This window comes from Prionailurus bengalensis, chromosome B1 (assembly GCF_016509475.1).
Source record: "Prionailurus bengalensis isolate Pbe53 chromosome B1, Fcat_Pben_1.1_paternal_pri, whole genome shotgun sequence".
Classification (NCBI taxonomy): Eukaryota; Metazoa; Chordata; class Mammalia; order Carnivora; family Felidae; genus Prionailurus; species Prionailurus bengalensis.
The window spans coordinates 97015422-97033424 of record NC_057344.1 but is presented as its reverse complement, the minus strand read 5'-3'; the positions used below and the strand labels follow the sequence as shown (position 1 = coordinate 97033424).

Below are 18003 nucleotides of genomic sequence, written 5' to 3'. Positions count from 1 at the left end.
ACATACATAAATAAATAGGGCTTCTAATCTCAGTAGTTGGGTAAAATTAGGGTCATTTATCCTGATTAAGTCTGGCTTTAAAAGCAATAAAAATAGGTAGTATTGGGGCGCCGGGGTGGCCCAGTCGGTTAAGCGTCCAACTTCAGCTCAGGTCACGATCTCACGGTCCGTGAGTTCGAGCCCGGCACGGGGCTCTGGGCTGATGGCTCAGAGCCTGGAGCCTGCTTCCGATTCTGTGTCTCCCTCTCTCTCTGCCCCTCCCCCGTTCATGCTCTGTCTCTCTCTGTCTCAAAAATAAATAAACGTTAAAAAAAAAATAGTATCATTGAGCCAAGGTTTTTTGGTAAGCACTTTACATGTAGCTTTACATGGTAAGCACTTTACAAGGTAGCTCATGCAACCTTTACAACAATTTTATCAGTTAGGTCTAAGTGAAGGCAGAGAGGCCAGTTAAGAGGGTATGACGTATCATATAAGCATGGTGGCATCTTGGAGTAGGATGGTGACAGTGGAGAAAGCAGAACTTGACATTTAGGAGGTACTGGTCTTGGTGAGTGCCTAGCACACTGCCTGGCAGAAGCTTGAGAAATATTTGTAAACTAGTGAATTATGGAGAGTGAGGGAAAGGAGAGGTTAAAGGATAACTCCTAGATTATATAGACTGGAAGGTGGTGCCATTCACTAAAGTAGGGAAAAGATACTTCAACTTGGTTAAAATATGTACGTCTTTCACGTTCTTACTAACTGGCTCTCCCACCTTAATTGCCTTGATGGCAGTGCTTTGAACCAAACAGCTTTGTTCCTCCAGGCTAAATGGGGACTCTACTCACGAGAAAATACTCCACAGAATGGATAATAATTTGGCTACAAAAAATTAATTGAGCCAATCTTTCTTCCTTGATTTTCAACTAAGAAGCAGCAGATGAATCTGGCAATTAGCAGCAGAGGCCAAATGACTTAACATAACGGAATTTCAGCAAAGACAAATTGGGTCAGTCAAGGTCCCATCAAAATCAGATGGGAGCCGCCTGGTTAGGTCAGTAGGTTAAACATTCGACTTTTGATTTTTTTTTTTTTTTTAAATTTTTTTTTAACGTTTATTTATTTTTGAGACAGAGAGAGACAGAGCATTAATGGGGGAGGGTCAGAGAGAGGGAGACACAGAATCTGAAACAGGCTCCAGGCTCCGAGCTGTCAGCACAGAGCCCGATGCGGGGCTCGAACTCACGGACCGTGAGATCATGACCTGAGCCGAAGTCGGCCGCCCAACCGACTGAGCCACCCAGGCGCCCCTCGACTTTTGATTTTGACTCGGGTCATGATCTCATGGTTCATGGGACAGAGCTCCACATTAGGCTCTGCAGTGACAGTAAGGAGCCTGTTTGGGATTCTCTCTCTCTCTCTCTCTCTCTCTCTCTCTCTCTCTCCCTCTCTCTGCCCCTCCTGTGCTCTTTCTCTCTCAAAATTAATAAACTTAAAAAAAAAATCAGATGATGGGGCACCTGGGTGGCTGTCAGTTGTGTTTGACTCTTGATTTCGGTTCTGGTCATGATCTCATGGTTAATAGAATCCAACTCCCCATCGGGCTCTGTGCTGACAGTGTGGAGCCTGCTTGGGATTCTCTGTCTTCCTCTCTCTCTGCCCCCAGCCCCAACCCCTAGGTTGCATGCATGCACTATCTCTCTCACAAAGTAAACATTAAAAAAAAAAAAAAATCAGATGGAGGTACCTGGCTGGTTTGGTGGAGTGTGCAACTCTTGATTTCGGGGTTGTAAGTTTGAGTCCCATGTTGGGTGCAGAGATTACTTAAAAATAAAATCTTAAAAAATAATCAGATGGAAAGGTTAAACTGCATAATTTGAATAGAGTTATTAAAAGGATGACTTACAGAGGTACAGCATAAGAGTCAGGGAAACCAATGAGAGATAATGCAGTGCCCCAAGGACTACCAGTTATTAATAGGCTTGAAGGGACAAAGGAAAGAACTGGAAAGATAACTGAATAGAGAGAGTGCAGTTAACCCTTGGTGAATATGGAATTGACCAGCCTGGGGAATATGGACTACGACCCCACTATCTTCTGGCCTCCAATCTCTTGCATATACTTCCTACTCCCTGAACCCATCGAGATACCAAGGACTGTGAGGGAATTCATTAGTGCAATCTGGACAGATCAGCTCTGCCTGGCACAAAAGGAGGCAAAGGGTGGAGAGGCAAATAGAAGACAGGTAAAGTTGTTTCCAAGAGGCAGCTATGTGGAAATAGGAGTTATTAATATGTGTTTAAAAGAGGGACAACAAATTGACAACTCCCTTCACTGACATTAGTGGCACTGTATTACAGTGAAGATCTGAAACACCAACTACTGAATCTTTAGAGACCTTTTGAGTACACATTTACCCTCCAGTTCTTCTCTTCCTGCAACCACAATCTAGTTCCAAAAAAGTCCTCCTGTGTTTCTTCAATAAAGCACCTTTATAATTCACTTAAAAACAAAACAAAACAAAACAAAAACAAAACAGCAGCAAACAAAACTACCAACCATGGTTAGGTAGCCCATATGAATCTAACTTCAGACACCATTCCACATAACCTTTTCCTCAACAGAATCAGTCTTCAATCCACCTGTATTGAAACAGATAGTAAAATAGAATGTGTTCTCTCAGTCACTTCCAGTGTGAACTTGTTGCTGACCTTTTGTAAACAAAGCCAAGTATTACCTGGCAGGACTCCAAAAGGCTGATTCTAACAGGAAGAGCAGCTAGTTGATAGTTAACAAAACAAGGCTTTACCAATAATGTAGCTAGTGAAGATGGGGCCTCCTTGGAAATATAAGTACAATCCTTATTCAACTGGTAATGGGTCCTGAAGGTTGCTCAGGGTCAGATAAATTGGAAATTAATGTGACTGAAGGGAGACCCCCTGGGAAAGGAGTCCCGTACAAGCTTTCTGCCTAGCTTGTCAGCTCTCAAGGAAGCTAGGAGGGACCCATTGCCAAAGTGCATACAAATGGCCAGGTACAGTTTTTTTTTTTTTTGTTTTTTTGTTTTTTTGAGGGAGGGGTGTTCTTTGGTGAAAAAATTTTCACTGGGTCAAACCCATTTTCAGCGACCTTGCACAGGAACATAAACATTAACTTATAAATACATGCCTATGAAACCAGTATCATCATTCACTGAATGTGACTGCCAAGTAGAAAGCTCTTAATTGGATTTAATCAATACATATTTGTACCTTTTAAAATATGTCCATTCCAGGAAAAAATATTAGGAAACATGGTTACTTTGTAAACAAGTGTTATCTCTACAAATCAAAGGAACTTGTAACAACAACAAAAAGCCGGCGAAATAGTAACCATTTGTTTTCCTCAAGAACATTTTAAATGTATTTCAGTTCGAGGGTTGGAAATAAGGGTGGGGAAGTGCACTAAACCGACTCCCTGGGCAAAGGTTTCATAAACAGTTACCTACAAATTACACAATTTCCATTCTGGACGTGGCTCGGGATTAAAAGGGATCGCAGCGCCCCAAATCCTCAGGGGGAAACTTTCACGGGGCGAAGGGTCTAACGCAGAGTCCGGGACCCCGGTCCGCAAGAAAATCACCCCAGGGTAGGTGGCGGAGACTACCTACCATCCTCTCCCGCCTCGGTTCAATTCTCCGTCAGGGCCTGGGGCACAAGCGACCGCCCCGCCCCCCCACCCTCCGGCGCCACGTGCGTAGCCCGCCCCGCCCCTCGCCCGCACTCTGCAGAGGGCGGCGCCAGGGCGCCGCGAGTCACAGAGGCCCTGTGCGCGCCCCGCCCCTGCGCCCACAGTCGGGGCTGCGGTAGCCCGCGTGCAGAAGAATCGTCCAGTTTGCCTTCCCTCCCCTCGGCTGGCCGCTGGGGCGGGGCCGGCCCTTAGGCCGGGCGTTACCCGGACCGGCTAGTCCGTCAACCACCGCGGGCAGCCGCCTTGCGAGGGCAGGAACCGGTGAGTAGCCACGTCACGCTCCTTCGGGAGGCCCCGCCCCCTCTCTGCCCTCTGGGACCGCCCCCTTCACGCCCCCGCCTCCGCCCCCTTGTGCAGTTACCGGCTCTAGGGGCACGCGCCTCCTTGACTCCGCTAGAGGTCCTCCACCCCTGCTTGTAGCGCGTCCACCGCTGCCCACGCCAGGTGAAGGCTCGCGGCTCCCGGCTGCGGCGCCTGGCGCTTGTTGGCTGGCTCGGGGCGTGTGCCTCTGAGGCGAACTGGGCCGGCGGGCGGTTAGCGCTCCGTTCCGCGCGGGGAGGGGCGGCGGCACGCCGGGCGCTTGTACGGCGTCGGCCGACACGGGCGGCGGTGGCGGCCGGGTTCTCGGGTTTTCTGCCCCAGGCCGGAGCCAGTCGGTTCCCCGGCGGAAAGACGGGCAGTCGGGCTCCCTGGCCCCGGGCTCCCCCTGGCTGGGGTGGCTGGGGCAAAGGGACGATGTCTGCTCGCGCCCCGGTGCCCGGCGCTCACTCTGGGGAGGAGCCACCCACGGTGACTGCTGAGAAGGAGTCGCTGTTGGTAGCGGCGAGTCGGCAGGCCGAGCAGCTGTCCCCGCCCGAACGGGAGGGCAAGGAGGCGGCGAGTGAAGAGAGGGCCGCGACAGCCATCAGCGCGGGGGCTCGGGGAGAGCCGTCGCCGGCGCTGGTGCTGGGGTACAGCGTGCCCCAGGCGGCCGTGCCCGTGAGACCCCTGGCGCTGCACCTGGCGCACAAGGCGCGCGGGCCCGGGGGCCCCTTCGGTGGGGAACCCCCGCCACCCTTGCCGAGGGACCTGCCGGCCGAGGACGTCCTGGAGATTGAGGCGGCGGCCGGCCCTGAGGAAAAGCTGCAGCCGCCGCCGCCGCCGCCGCCGCCTAAGGAGAACCCCTGGACCAAAAAGCCTCCTCAGCACCTGTCCACTGCCGGGACGGGACTGCCGCCGTCCCCACTGGAAACCCTGGAGGCAGGTCTGTGGTTTTTGCGGTGGGCGCTGGGATGGTGTGTGCAGGGATGATTTCTTTGGCTGTTGAAGGACTGGGGGAAGGGCAGGCCTCCTTTCGCTGTCAGTCGGAGGTATTTCGTTCCAAGGTGTCATTCACTTTGCCTATTTACATAAATGGACATCTGGGAAGGGAGCGGCAGGAAGAGGTGGGACCTCAGCTTCTCCTTGACTGGTGGGGGCACAGCGGGAGTAAAGTAGCTGAGCCGCCCTCCTGGCGCGGCCTCGATTGAGTTTGCCCCCTCCCCCCCACGTGTTAGTGAGTTGGGGAAACTAGGTAGATAATGCAGTTGATCCTATAGGAAAGTTTTGGTGGACTTTTGGACTTGTAAAAAAAAAAAAAAAGGGGTGAAGCAAGTCAGAGCCAGGGGATTTATTTATAAGCAGTGGAAGCGCCATTGTAGTTTTTTTCATTGCGAAATAATTGATAAGCTGAAAATCTCCGTTTGCAAAACAAGAAGTAGTGATATTAAGTATGAGACTATACAGTAATTGCCAACAAAATTGTGGTGGGAAATAATTGAATAGGACAGTTGACATGAGAGTGGGTTGCATGTTAGGTAAATGGGAGTCTTCGGTTGGCAGCCCTCCTCTTCAGAGGAGGTTACATTAAGCCTCAGCATTTGAAAGCTGATCAGTACAGTAGGGCCCTAGGTGCTTTATTTTGGTTGTAGTTTTTTTTTTTTTTTTAAAGTTTAAGTGGAAAAAATAAAACAACACAAAGAGCAGTGTCTCCTAGTTTTATTTTGTAAATTAAGTCTTAGTAAATCAATAGAACTTTTAATATAGAAATTACAGCTGTTTACTGGGAAATCTTCACTTTTTCTTAAAATTAAAGGTTAACAATACAATGGGGAAAATGTGAGTGTGTTTACAGGGTTGTGAGAATCAGGTGAGTTCAAGAATATGGCATAATTATAAGGTAATTAAAATGTTTTAATTACATTTATATTGCAGGTATAAACATTTCTTCAGAGGAAGTCCAATAGAGTGAGATGTTAATTGATTTTTTTTTTTAGCCTTTGCATGGTAATACTCCTCATTCTTCATAAATTTTGACACTTGCAGAAAAAACTACTTAAAAATTTGCTCTAAATTTAATATTACCATCATTCTCTTCTAGCTGTAAAGATCTATTTATTCACTATCACTAACTGAAGGAAACAAATCTTAAAGCATAATGCCCATACATTTAGCGAAGGGAAAGAAAGCCTTAATGAATCTTAATGGACTGTTCAACCTCGCTACTTCTAGACTTGTAATTGTAATTTATATTCAGTGAATTAACCAAAAAATGAACTGTCTTTTGGTTGTAAATTATTTTGACAGGTTTTTAAACTTTTAAGGTAAGACTTAGGAATTTTAATTGGAAATGTCCTTTTGAAAACTATTTAAGAGTTTAATTAACTTCAGGTGCCTTCATTGGGGATCTTAATCTTTATTGGAGGTTAAGAACAAGGTAATGCTTGAGGTATGTTGTGGTTCATGGCAATTTTGATTTTGCTGATGTCTCCCTGTAGGCAACTCTTCCTATTCTTGGAATCCTGTGCCTACAGGAATACTATTCTTTACTATTTGGAGCAGTAATTTTATAAACTTCCCAATACTGACTCTAAGCTGTTCTACCACAACTTCTGTTTGTAGTCATAGTGTAAAGATTATGGTGTAGAAAGATTGCACTGTTTTGAGAGACTTGGGTTCTACTTCTGGCGATTTTACTGGGCATTGTAAATGAATGAAATGAATGTATTCATCTCTTCCAGTTAATATAAGAGTGTCATCTATAATCCGGGTGCCTTGGCTTCCCATTTTCCTAAGCATATTTGCAACTTAAAGAACAATAAAATAGCAGAGGACCTTTAAGGTTTAGAGTAGGTGCAAACTAGGGATAATCTATTGGTAGGGAGCCTGTGTAATTTATCCTACAAACCAGGATACTGTAGAGAGGGAAAGAGAAGGATATTAATTATGCTGGAATAACAGACTTAAACCATGCTTGTCCTGGCCAAACCTGGATTTACTGTTACCCTCTTAATGAGGTACAGGAATTCCATCCACAAAATTTTGCCGGAAAGTTTATCATCAGGGATAGAAACATTATAGGAAATGAAGGGGATTATCATGATTATTATTCATGATAATCATGAATTTTCTCTGTTGAAACTGCAAGTGAATCATTCTTGCTTCTTCAGCCTTTGTGAGGCACTTTATTCCACTTGTAGGATGATTTTGGCCTGTGTATTGCTATTTCTCTTAATCTAGGTGAGGCCTTTTCAACCAAAGCCTGGCCCACCTGAGACACCTAGAATAGTGTCATTGCAGTCTTGAATTCAGTAAGCAGACCCGAGAAAGAATTGTCTCCAATTCTTGTTTAAAGTAATTGTTTCCTTTTTTAAAGTAATTGGTTTCTTTTGGAGACCTTTATTAAAATTACAATGTGGGTTTTATTAATCTCTTACCTGCTGCTATCACTGTATTTTGCATATCAAAAATCAGCTTTCTAATATAATTGCAGTTCTTTTACTCAACGAAAACATGGTATATAAAAATACTGATTTGTCCATCTTTTTTATCCTTATTCTTCTCTGACCTCATCAACTGTCCTTTCTCTTAATGTCTGCTTCCTAGAAACTTCAAATAAGCTTATTATTACTCTAATAACATTTTAAGTAAGTTATATGAATGATACATAAACACAGCCTCCTTATAAAAAACAGAACTTTTGATGTCTCCTTACATATCCTGTTTACTGATATTCAGACCTTTCCATGCAGTTCCTTCTAAATATAGTGTTTTGTGTATGTTTTTAAAACATCATATCATCATCCATTTTTCATTTAAAGTATTGGTTGAGACCACCAACCAGGCATGGGCGGGGAGGCGCCTGGCTGGCTCAGTCCGTAGATCTTAGGGTTGTGAGTTCAGGCCCCACGTTGAGCATGGAGCCTACCCCCCCACCCCCCCAAAAAGGTAACTATACAATAAGTGAGTTTTTAAAATTAAATTTTAAAAATTGCTGGCAAGGAGCCCATAAATATAATTGATATAGTTCATTTAGCCATTTACCTATTGGTTGACATCTTGGTTGTTTCAAACAGCATTTTTATTTTATTTATTTTAATTTTATTTTTTTAGAAGGAGAGCTTGAGCTGGGGGAGGGAGAGAAAGAGAGAGAGAGAGAGAGAGAGAGAGAGAGGCTCAGCCATGACTGAACTTGCCCCCCCCTTCCATACCCAGCTCCACTGACTCAATCCCATGATCCTGGGATCATGACCTGAGCCGAAATCAAGAGTTGAATGCCCTTAAACGACATTTTTATACATATTTCTGGTATACATGTCTGACTTTCTGTAGGATAGATGATGAGAACTGGAATTGTTAGGTAACAAGATATTTGTTGACAAGTTGCTCTCTAAAGTGACTACAAATTGATAGTCCCACTTTTAGAATATGAGAATTAAATAGTTTTAAAAATGTTTTTTAAAAGATTTACTGTAGTAAAATGGCATTTTACTACAATTTTCCCTTAAAATTAGTGTAATGTTGGTAACAGTGCATTTTCTTTCTTTCTTTCTTTTCTTTTAAGTTTATTTCTAACAGAGAGAGAGAGAGAGAGAGTGCGAGCAAGCTAGGGAGGGGCAGAGAGAGAGGGAGACACAGAATCCCAAGCAGGCTCCAGGCTCTGAGCTGTCAGCACAGAGCCCAAAGCGGGTCTTGAACTCACCAACCACGAGATCATGACCTGGGCTGAAGTCGGATGCTTAACCGACTGAGCCACCAAGGTGCCCCAGTGCATTTTCTTAATTAAAACTTTGCTAATGATTATAGTCATGAAAAGTGAGTAAAGTTTTTAAGTTTGTTTATTTATTTTCAGATAGACTCAGAGAGCATGAGTGGGGGAGGGGCAGAGAGAGAAGAGGAGAGAGAATCCCAAGCAGACTCTGGACTGTCAGGGCAGAGCTGGATGCTGGGGCTCGAACCCATGAACCATAAGATCATGACCTGAGCCAAAAGCAAGAGTTGGATGCTTGACTGACCGAATCACCCAGGTGTCCAGGATTGGGACTCTGGGCTCTTGACTGACTGAGCCACCCAGGCAACTCTAAAATTATCCCTATTATGTTACACTCCCTGCCCCTGCAAACTACTTAAATATCCTACACATCTCTCTATTGGTTGTTAACATAAGAAGAGAGTACTTAAATGGGGAGGGAGCCTATAATGTATCTGGTCTTATCCTACCATTCTAGCTTTTTGTTCATGTTCTCTTCTTTGTACCCTGTGTTTTGGGTGAAGGCCCTATTTGCTCATCCTCAATCTCTTTAATTCTTTTCCCCCCCAATTTTTATTTAAATTCTGGTTAACATACAGTGTAATATTGGTTTTAGAAGTAGAATTAGTGATTGATCACTTACATATAACACCCCGTGCTCATCATAACAAGCGCCTTCCTTAATACCCATCACCCATTTAGCGCACCCCCCACCCTGTTTTAATTCTGTTTATCCTTGAAAAACAAGTTCATATGCTGACTCCTTGGTATGTAGTCTTCCTTGGTCTCACTGAGCTACTCTCCTTAATAGTCCACAGCTTTCTTACAGAAATTACCCCTAAGTGTCTTGTAATAGGATTACATATTCATGTTTTTATCTCTAGTTCTAGTCTGTAATGTTCTTTGAGGCAAAGGGTGTCTTCTTGATGTTTGTATATTGTCCATAACGATGACTTTCATTTAAATGGTACTCAATTTGTGGATTTTATTATCTTGAAACAAATTTTGACCTTTTAAAATTATGATTAAGTGCAGTCATGGTGTAAAATATCTTTCTTATGGGGTTAGCCATAGTCTGCCTTTAAAGAACAGATTATACCAGCAACTCTCATTTTAATGTGCACAGGAATCCACCATGGGTCTTTTTAAAATGCAGATCTGATTCTGTAGGACCTGAGATTTCTGTATTTTTAATAAGTTCCTAATTGATTCAGTGATGCTGATAGATCAGTTTGAATAACAAGGGATTTTAGTCCTAATGAAGTATAATAAATAATAAGTATCTGTTAACAATTAAAGATGTTGCATTTACCTGACTGGGTAATACTGTTGCAATTTTCGTTTCTAGTGTTAAAGCTCTTAAAATGAATTGTTTTCCTTATTAATTTAGAATTATTAGCTTATAGATTCCCAGAGTTAAAGAATAACATTTTAAAGGTACTGGAATATTACTCAAAAAGTTGCACTGATATAGTGTCTCACCAGTGATATTTGAAAAATGGGAGATATGAAGATCATACACCATTCATGTATGTTAATATATACTTGAAAACACTAGTAGTTTAAATTTGTTAGGTTTCATCTGTTTGGGAAAAAATGTATTTTAAATTTTTATGTACAAATTTAAACGCACAAATATGTTTTAAATTTGTTTTTTAATTTTCTAGGGTTGCTTATGTTTTCTCTAAAAACGTGAAGGGCAATTTCCTCCATTTTAGTTAAAAATAGCCTTTTGTAGGCTTGTTTTACCTGTTCTCCCTATGTGTATATAAAATTATATTTAAGACGTGATGGACTATTTCCATGTTAATGCATATAGATTTATCTTGTTTCTAAAACTTTTACATTCTTTTGTTTAGATATACTGTAATATAACTATACCATGTTAATGAATGTAGATATAGGTTGTTTACTTAAATATGATTATATCAGCGAACTCACCAGTAAACATACAGACATGATTGTACCTTGTCTTGTTTCCCAGGTAATTTCCCAGAAATAGAATTGCTTTATTAAAAGATACATGTTTTAAGTGATAGATTACACATGTCATTACGATAGGTAAAAAGTGTTTTATTTTACATTTCTTTATTAGTGCAATTGAATGCCATTTCATATTTGGCCGTTTATATATATTTATTTTATTAAAAAAATTCTTTTTAATGTTTATTTTTGACAGAGAGAGAGAGAGAGAGAGAGAGAGAGACAGAGCATGAGTGGGGGAGGGGCAGAGAGAGAGGGAGACGCAGAATTCAAAGCAGGCTCCAGGCTCTGAGCGGTCTGCACGGAGCCTGACATGGGGCTCGAGCCCACGGACAGTGAGATCATGACCTGAGCCACCCAGGCGCCCCATATATATTTTTAATTATGATATTTTGAGTAGAGTTGACACGATATTACATTAGTTTCAGGTGTACAACCTAGTGATTTCAAGTTTATATGTTATGCTGTGTTCACCATAAGTGTAGCTGCCATCTGTCCTTTTGCATCACTGTTACGTTGTCATTGCCTGTATCCATCAGACTGTGCCTTTTCCTGTAATTTATTCATTCCATAACTGGAAAACTGTCTCTCTACCCACTTCATGTATTTTGCCTAAACCCCCTGTATTTCTTTTTAAAATCATCTGTTCATCTTTCACATAGATTATTTATTTAGCAGCTTAGTATCATCCTTTCAAATTAAAAAGTCTGGGTTGATGAGGTTGTTTAAGTGAGCAGCACAAAGGACTTCCTCATGTTGAACTTGGAATTAGACAAATGTGTCCACACAGTTGGTTGCATTGCAACTGCAGGTCCTCCTTCTATCTGTGTTGGGGAGTCTGTCCCTGTGAAGGTGACAGACGAAAAAGCAACCTACAGGGGCACCTGGGTGGCTCAGTCAGTTAAGCTTTTGACTCTTGGTTTCTGCTCAGATGGTGATCTTGGGGTCATAGGATTGAGGCCCCACCCCCCTTTCCCTGATGCGCTCTGAGCGAGGAGCCTGATTAGGATTCTGTCTCCCTTTCCCTCCCTCTCTCCCCCTTCATGTGATCTTTCTCTCTTTCTCTCTAAAATAAATTTAAAAAAAAATTTAAAAAGCAGCCTACAATACTTGCTTTTTGTGGACAGCTAGTTCCTAAAGGAAAAAGAGGAAAGGTGCTGATTTGGTAGGTTCTGTTTTTTTTCCTAAACTCATTAATCAGGAAACTTACTATTTCCATGGGAGGACTTGGGAACAGGAATGTTCTGGGAAAGTCTTCCTCTTGGAAAAGTAAATTAATTCGTAAGGACCGTTTAGTAACAAATGTTAAGAAATCACTGTTTCCTTTTCCAGAGTGGCTAACATAGTTTGTCAGATACTTTGTGATTAAATTATTATATTGATAACATGTACATAAACATCCCAATTACAATGTGTACATAAAGGTACAACATTAAAATGTAAGCATTATTAATTCCCCAGGGTTAAATGTAAGCTTTCCCATTATATTTCCTGAGGAGGAATTAAAGTTGAGAGCTTAAAATTTAAACAAAAATTCAAAATTCTGAGTCCAAAAGAATATGCTGAAATCAAAATCTCTTAAAATTTTTTTAAATGTTCTGGGGTGCCTGGGTGGCTCAGTCGGTTGAGTGTCCGACTTCGGGTCAGGTCATGATCTTGCAGTTTGTGAGTTTGAGCCCCACATCAGGCTCTGTTCTGACAGCTCAGAGCCTGCAGCCTGCTTCAGATTCTGTGTCTCCCTCTCTCTCTGCCCCTTCCCTGCTCATGCTCTGTCTCTCTCTGTGTCTCAAAAATGAATGAACGTTAAAAAAATTAAAAAAAATTTTTTTTAAATGTTCAAAGAAATAAATATTTCCAACTTACTTTTAAGTAGAGCTTATAATCAATGTCTGAGTAGAGTATGGAACTGTACTGGGTTTTACTTTTATTTATACATGGTTAAATTAAAAAAAAATTTTTTAATGTTTATTTTTGAGGAAGAAAGAGACAAGAATATGAGTGGGGGATGGGCAGAGAGAGAGGGAGACACAGAATCCCAAGCAGGCTCCAGGTTCTGAGCTGTCAGCACAGAGCCCGATGTGGGACTCCAACTCACAGGGCACGAGATCATGACCTGAACCGAAGTCAGATGCTCAACCGACTGAGCCACCCAGGCCCCCCGGTTTTTAAATCAATAGATTATTAACTCTGTTATGTTTAAGTATTTTTAAAAATTTTGTTAATAATTTGTGTCATTTAATATTAAAGTTAAAAAGTTTATTTTTATGTAGTCAGAATAATTTTAAAAAATTATTTTTAACGTTCATTTTTGAGAGACAGAGACAGAGTGAGAGCTGGGGGAGGGCAGAGAGAGAGGTAGACACAGAATCTGAAGCAGGCTCCAGGCTCTAAGCTGTCGGCACAGAGCCCAACTTGGGGCTTGAATCCACTAACCGTGAGATCATGACCTGAGCTGAAGTCGGATGCCTAACCAACTGAACCACCCAGGCACCCCCAGAATAATTTTTATCTTTAATTTCTGACCTTAATTTTGTGATTATTAATATCTAATTGATTTATAGTAAAACTAAATGAAACCTGCTTGTGTGGCCTGTCCTTTACTACTTTACATCAAATATTTTGTATAAAGCTTTATTTTGTAACTTCCGGGCACTTAATTTACTTAACATAGCAATATTTTGGGACATTTTTTTCCACTTTGTTGAGGGAAAGTCCCCCAAATGTTCTATACTGTATAACTTTCTTTTATTTATGTTTTTGAGTTTGAGCGAGAGTGTACGCACGTGAGTGCGCCCAATTTGAGGAGGGGCAGAGAGAGAGAATCCCTAAGCAGGCTCTACATTGTCAATGCAGAACCTGATGCAGGGCTTGAACTCACAAACTGTAGATCGGGACCTGAGCCAAAGTTGGAATTTTAACTGACTGAGCCACTCAACTGCCCCGATATTGTATAACTTTCATAAAATACATGGTATATGTAGAACCTACTCCAGTCAAATTCTGGATAGCGTTCAGGCAAATATTGTTCTTTGTTTTCCTGCCCTCATTTTTTTAAATTTTTCTTAATGAAATATTTTATCTTTATGCCCATTTACAAATATGTATATACATGCACATACATGTAACTATGTACTCATTATTCTGCATTAGGAATAGAATTACTTTAATATTCAAGATTCCTGTATTTTCATCCCTTGCGATATCTTCATCCTTCATCTCTCTTCCTTTGAAAAGTACTCTGTATCTTTTTAAAATCTGCTTCTGGGTTTTAACTGAAAGATTGCTTCATTTTATTCTATGAATTGGTCATTGCTATGATTTTATGAATTCATGTTTTGCTGTATTATTGTGTTTTCTGTGCACACCAAGTTTATTCTACTTTTCAATATTTACTTTAGATCATGTTTAGCTAGGTGATACGCCATCTGGTCATCTTGGCTAAGTAACGAACCAGACTAAAAAACAGTTGTAAAGCTTCATTTAGAGAGTAAGTCTTTCTCTATCTCTCTTTATTTATGTATTTATTTCATTGTCAACCACTGTCTTATTCAAAATAGGGACAAGTGGTGATACCATGACAGTCTTTTTTTTTTTTAAGTTTGTTTGTTTACTTTGAGAGAGAGAGTGTGTGAGTGGGGAGGGGCAGAGAGAGAGGGAGGGAGAGAATCCCAAGCAGGGTCTGCTCTGACAGCCACCCAGGTGCCCCAGTACCATGATAATCTTATACAAACTTTTACAGAGACCTGTTCTATTTTTTATGACTTTGTCTACATACAACCTATTATGGTTGCTAATCTTGTTTGTTTGCAAGCACAAATAGTTTGAAGTCTTCTGACTTATTTTCTAGATGCTTCTTGATGAATGTCAATGTATGCATTGTATAGCAAAATGTATCCCTTTGGGAAGTAAGTTACTACTTTATGAAAACATGTTATATTTCTAATTTTTTCATGTTTCCTCCATGAAAGGATTGGTCTATCAGTTCAGGTTAAGTAAACCTTGATATTTCTTTTGATTTGAACACTGAAAACAAATTTGAATCTATTCTTGAACTGTAGTTGATTTCTTGTTGAGTTTCAGTATCAGAACTTTGGATTTTGTTGGAAATGATGACAACACTGGCTTACTGAACTTGATATGATACTTATTTTGTTAAATATATCAAACGAAGTGATTGTAAAAACAATTCTGTGTATTTTTTTTAAATTTTTTTTTAGAGCTCAGTTCCCCCAAAATTATAAAAGCAGGAAAACTCAAGACAAAGAAATCCAACAAGGTATGTTTTTACATGAAATAGTTCTTAGCTATATTGATGTTGAAAATTGGTATGTTAGAAACTCTTAGATTATTATGTACTTTTCTTCTAGTTTTATCATTGATGTTAGGTTAAAGCTAATATATTAGAGAATTGTGGCCTTTGTGCAAATCCTGTATATGTTTGTTATTCTGTTATCCTATATATATCAATCTAGTCTCAGTGTCATTAAATAGTGCTAGAAGTTGGATAAGACCCAAGCATTGTTATTGCAGTGTTCTGTTGTTTGGAGAAGATTTTGAGTTAATTTGGCAAATGCCTGCATGTAATTGTATATAGGTGATTTTTTAGAATTGCCTTCACTTTTAGAAAATATTTTTTTCTACTTAAGATTTCTAATTTGCAGATATAACACTTATTTATTACTTCTTAGGCTAGTGATTTCAGCGATATGGCGAATTGGCCAACGCCAAGTGAATTAGTGAACACTGGAGTGAGTATTATTTTAAGGTTTTTTCCTTCATAAAGGGAAAATATTCTCATTTCAACATGCAGAATTTTATTTCAAATGTGGAGAATTACATTAATAAAGAAATGGTGAAAACTTAGCAGCCATCCTTTTTATAGTCTAACCCATTTTTCAGATACCTGATTTTATTCATCACATTGCCTTCATTTGATTGTATTCTCAGGAGGTAATCTTCGATTTAGAAGGGGTGGGTACCATGCTGTTATTTTTATGTAGTGACTACAATTAAAGAGATTAGTTTTTAATATGAGACTAAATTGAAGCCCATTTTGTTTCAGAATTTGCTATATGTTTATTTATAATCTTCAATATGTATTGAAGAGCTAATTATATATACACATATGCATCATATGCATATATATATTGTATCAAATCAGGAAGTGTTCAGTGAATGGATGTTTAATTTAAACTATGAAAGAAACTCTGAAAGATGGTTCTGAGATACTTTATCAAAGGACTTAAAAACATTTTTTTTGTAATGTTTGTTTATTTTTGAGAGAAAGACACAGAGCGTGAGGGGGAGAGGGACAGAGAGAGAGGGAGACACAGATTTGGAAGTAGGCTCCAGGCTCTGAGCTGTCAGCGCAGAGCCTGATGCGGGGCTTGAACTCAACGAACCGCAAGATCATGACCTGAGCTGGAGTTGGACACTCAACTGACTGAGCCACCCAGGCACCCCTATCAAAGGACTTTTTAGAGGAGTGGTAGCATATATGGTTATCTGGTTACATGTTTTCATTTGACACTGTACACTTTGCTATTTGTATTTTGTGCAGTATTAGCTTACAGTTGTAGATAATATACATTAAACAGCTTAATTAGTGAGTGACATGTAATAAACTACACATGAAGTATACAACTTGATAAGTTTTGACCTGTGAAACCATCACCAAAATCAAGATAATGGGCTTAACCATTACCCCAAAAGCTTCCTCACACTCCTTTGTAATTCTCCCTGTCACATTCCCCTCATCATTCCTGGCAACCACTGATACGCTTTCTGTCACTTATAATTAATTTGCATCTCTTACAATTTTACATAAATAGAGAGTCCTAGAATAGGGCTCCTTTTTCCCCCAGTTTTCACTTAATTATTTTGAGGATTTATTTATGTCATTAACGAGTACCTGTAGTTCATTCCTTTTTCTTGCCAAGTAGTATTTCATTTTATGAATGGAATGCTGCTTGTCTATTCATCTGTGGATGGACATTTGTGTTGATTCCAATTTGGGGCTGTTAGACATAAAGCTGCTCTATAAACATTTGTGTACAAAATTTTGCATGGATATATGCTTTCATTTTTCTTGAGTAAATACCGAGGTAGAATAGCTGGATTGTATGGTTGCTATGTGTTTAGCCTTTGCTGGAACTACCAAACTTCATTCCCCTAATACTCAGTGTATGAGAATTCAACTTGTGTCACACCTTCACAAATATTCCATAGAGTCAGTCTTTTAATCTATTTCTATTAGGTGTGTGGTGGTATCACATTCTAGTTTTAATTTGCATTTCTTTGACTAATGATGCCAAGCACCTTTCCATTTACATTTGCTATCAGTATAACTTTTTGTTGAAGTGTCTGTTCAATTGTAGCCCATTTTTTGAAAATTTGAGTTGTTTTCTTATGATTTCATTTTGAGAGGTCATTATATATTTTGGATCCAAGTGCTTTATCAAATACTTAGCAAATATTTTTTCCCAATCTGTGGCTTGACTTTTTATTTTATTTATTTATTTATTTTTATTTTTGGGACAGAGAGAGACAGAGCATGAACGAGGGAGGGGCAGAGAGAGAGGGAGACACAGAATCGGAAACAGGCTCCAGGCTCTGAGCCATCAGCCCAGAGCCCGACGCGGGGCTCGAACTCACGGACCGCGAGATCGTGACCTGGCTGAAGTCGGACGCTTAACCGACTGCGCCACCCAGGCGCCCCTGTGGCTTGACTTTTAACAGTGTCTTTTGAAAAGTAGTTTTATTTTCAATAAAAATTGTCATTTGTTTTGCAGTATTTAGAAAAGGTTTATTACCACAATTTTTTAGATATGTTAGTGAAAATGTGCATGAAAATGATTTCATTCAGAAAACTTTTTGCAGAGTCAGAGTGTCATCAGCCAAGGAAATAAGAAGCTACAAAATAGAAAAGAAAGAGAAGACAAGGTTGAAAAGAGAATTAACACTGAGAGCAAAGAAAGCCGGGAAACAAAATTAGATGGTCCTGGTGAAAATGCCAGTGAGGATGAGGCTCAGTCAAGTAATCAACGAAAGAGAGGTTAGTTCATCTATAACTTCCACTTTTTCCACCAGTTTTATTGAGATATAATTGATAAAATAACATTGTATTAGTTTAAGGTATATAACACGATGATTTGATGTATGTATATATTGTGAAATGATTTCCACAATTTTATTTTATTAAAAAATTTTTTTTAATGTCTATTTATTTTTGAGAGAGAGACAGAGCATGAGTGGGGGAGGGG

At 40.3% G+C, this 18003-nt stretch overlaps 1 protein-coding gene across 9 annotated transcripts in view; it reads left to right on the top strand.

The window, feature by feature from the left end:
- The first annotated feature begins 3818 nt into the window (after nt 1-3818).
- The window catches only part of LARP1B (La ribonucleoprotein 1B), a 129202-nt gene continuing 115017 nt past the window's right edge, over nt 3819-18003 (top strand). For 6 of the 9 annotated variants that reach the window (XM_043568704.1, XM_043568696.1, XM_043568689.1 and 3 more), the window contains exons 1-4: nt 3819-4954; nt 14959-15017; nt 15430-15489; nt 17621-17795. In XM_043568704.1, coding sequence (XP_043424639.1) covers nt 4447-4954; nt 14959-15017; nt 15430-15489; nt 17621-17795 — 802 coding nt within the window. In that variant the 5' untranslated portion in view covers nt 3819-4446. Of the gene's footprint in view, nt 4955-14139; nt 14229-14958; nt 15018-15429; nt 15490-17620; nt 17796-18003 lie in introns of those variants that run through there. The other 3 variants (XM_043568722.1, XM_043568712.1, XM_043568681.1) reach the window with 3 other exon arrangements.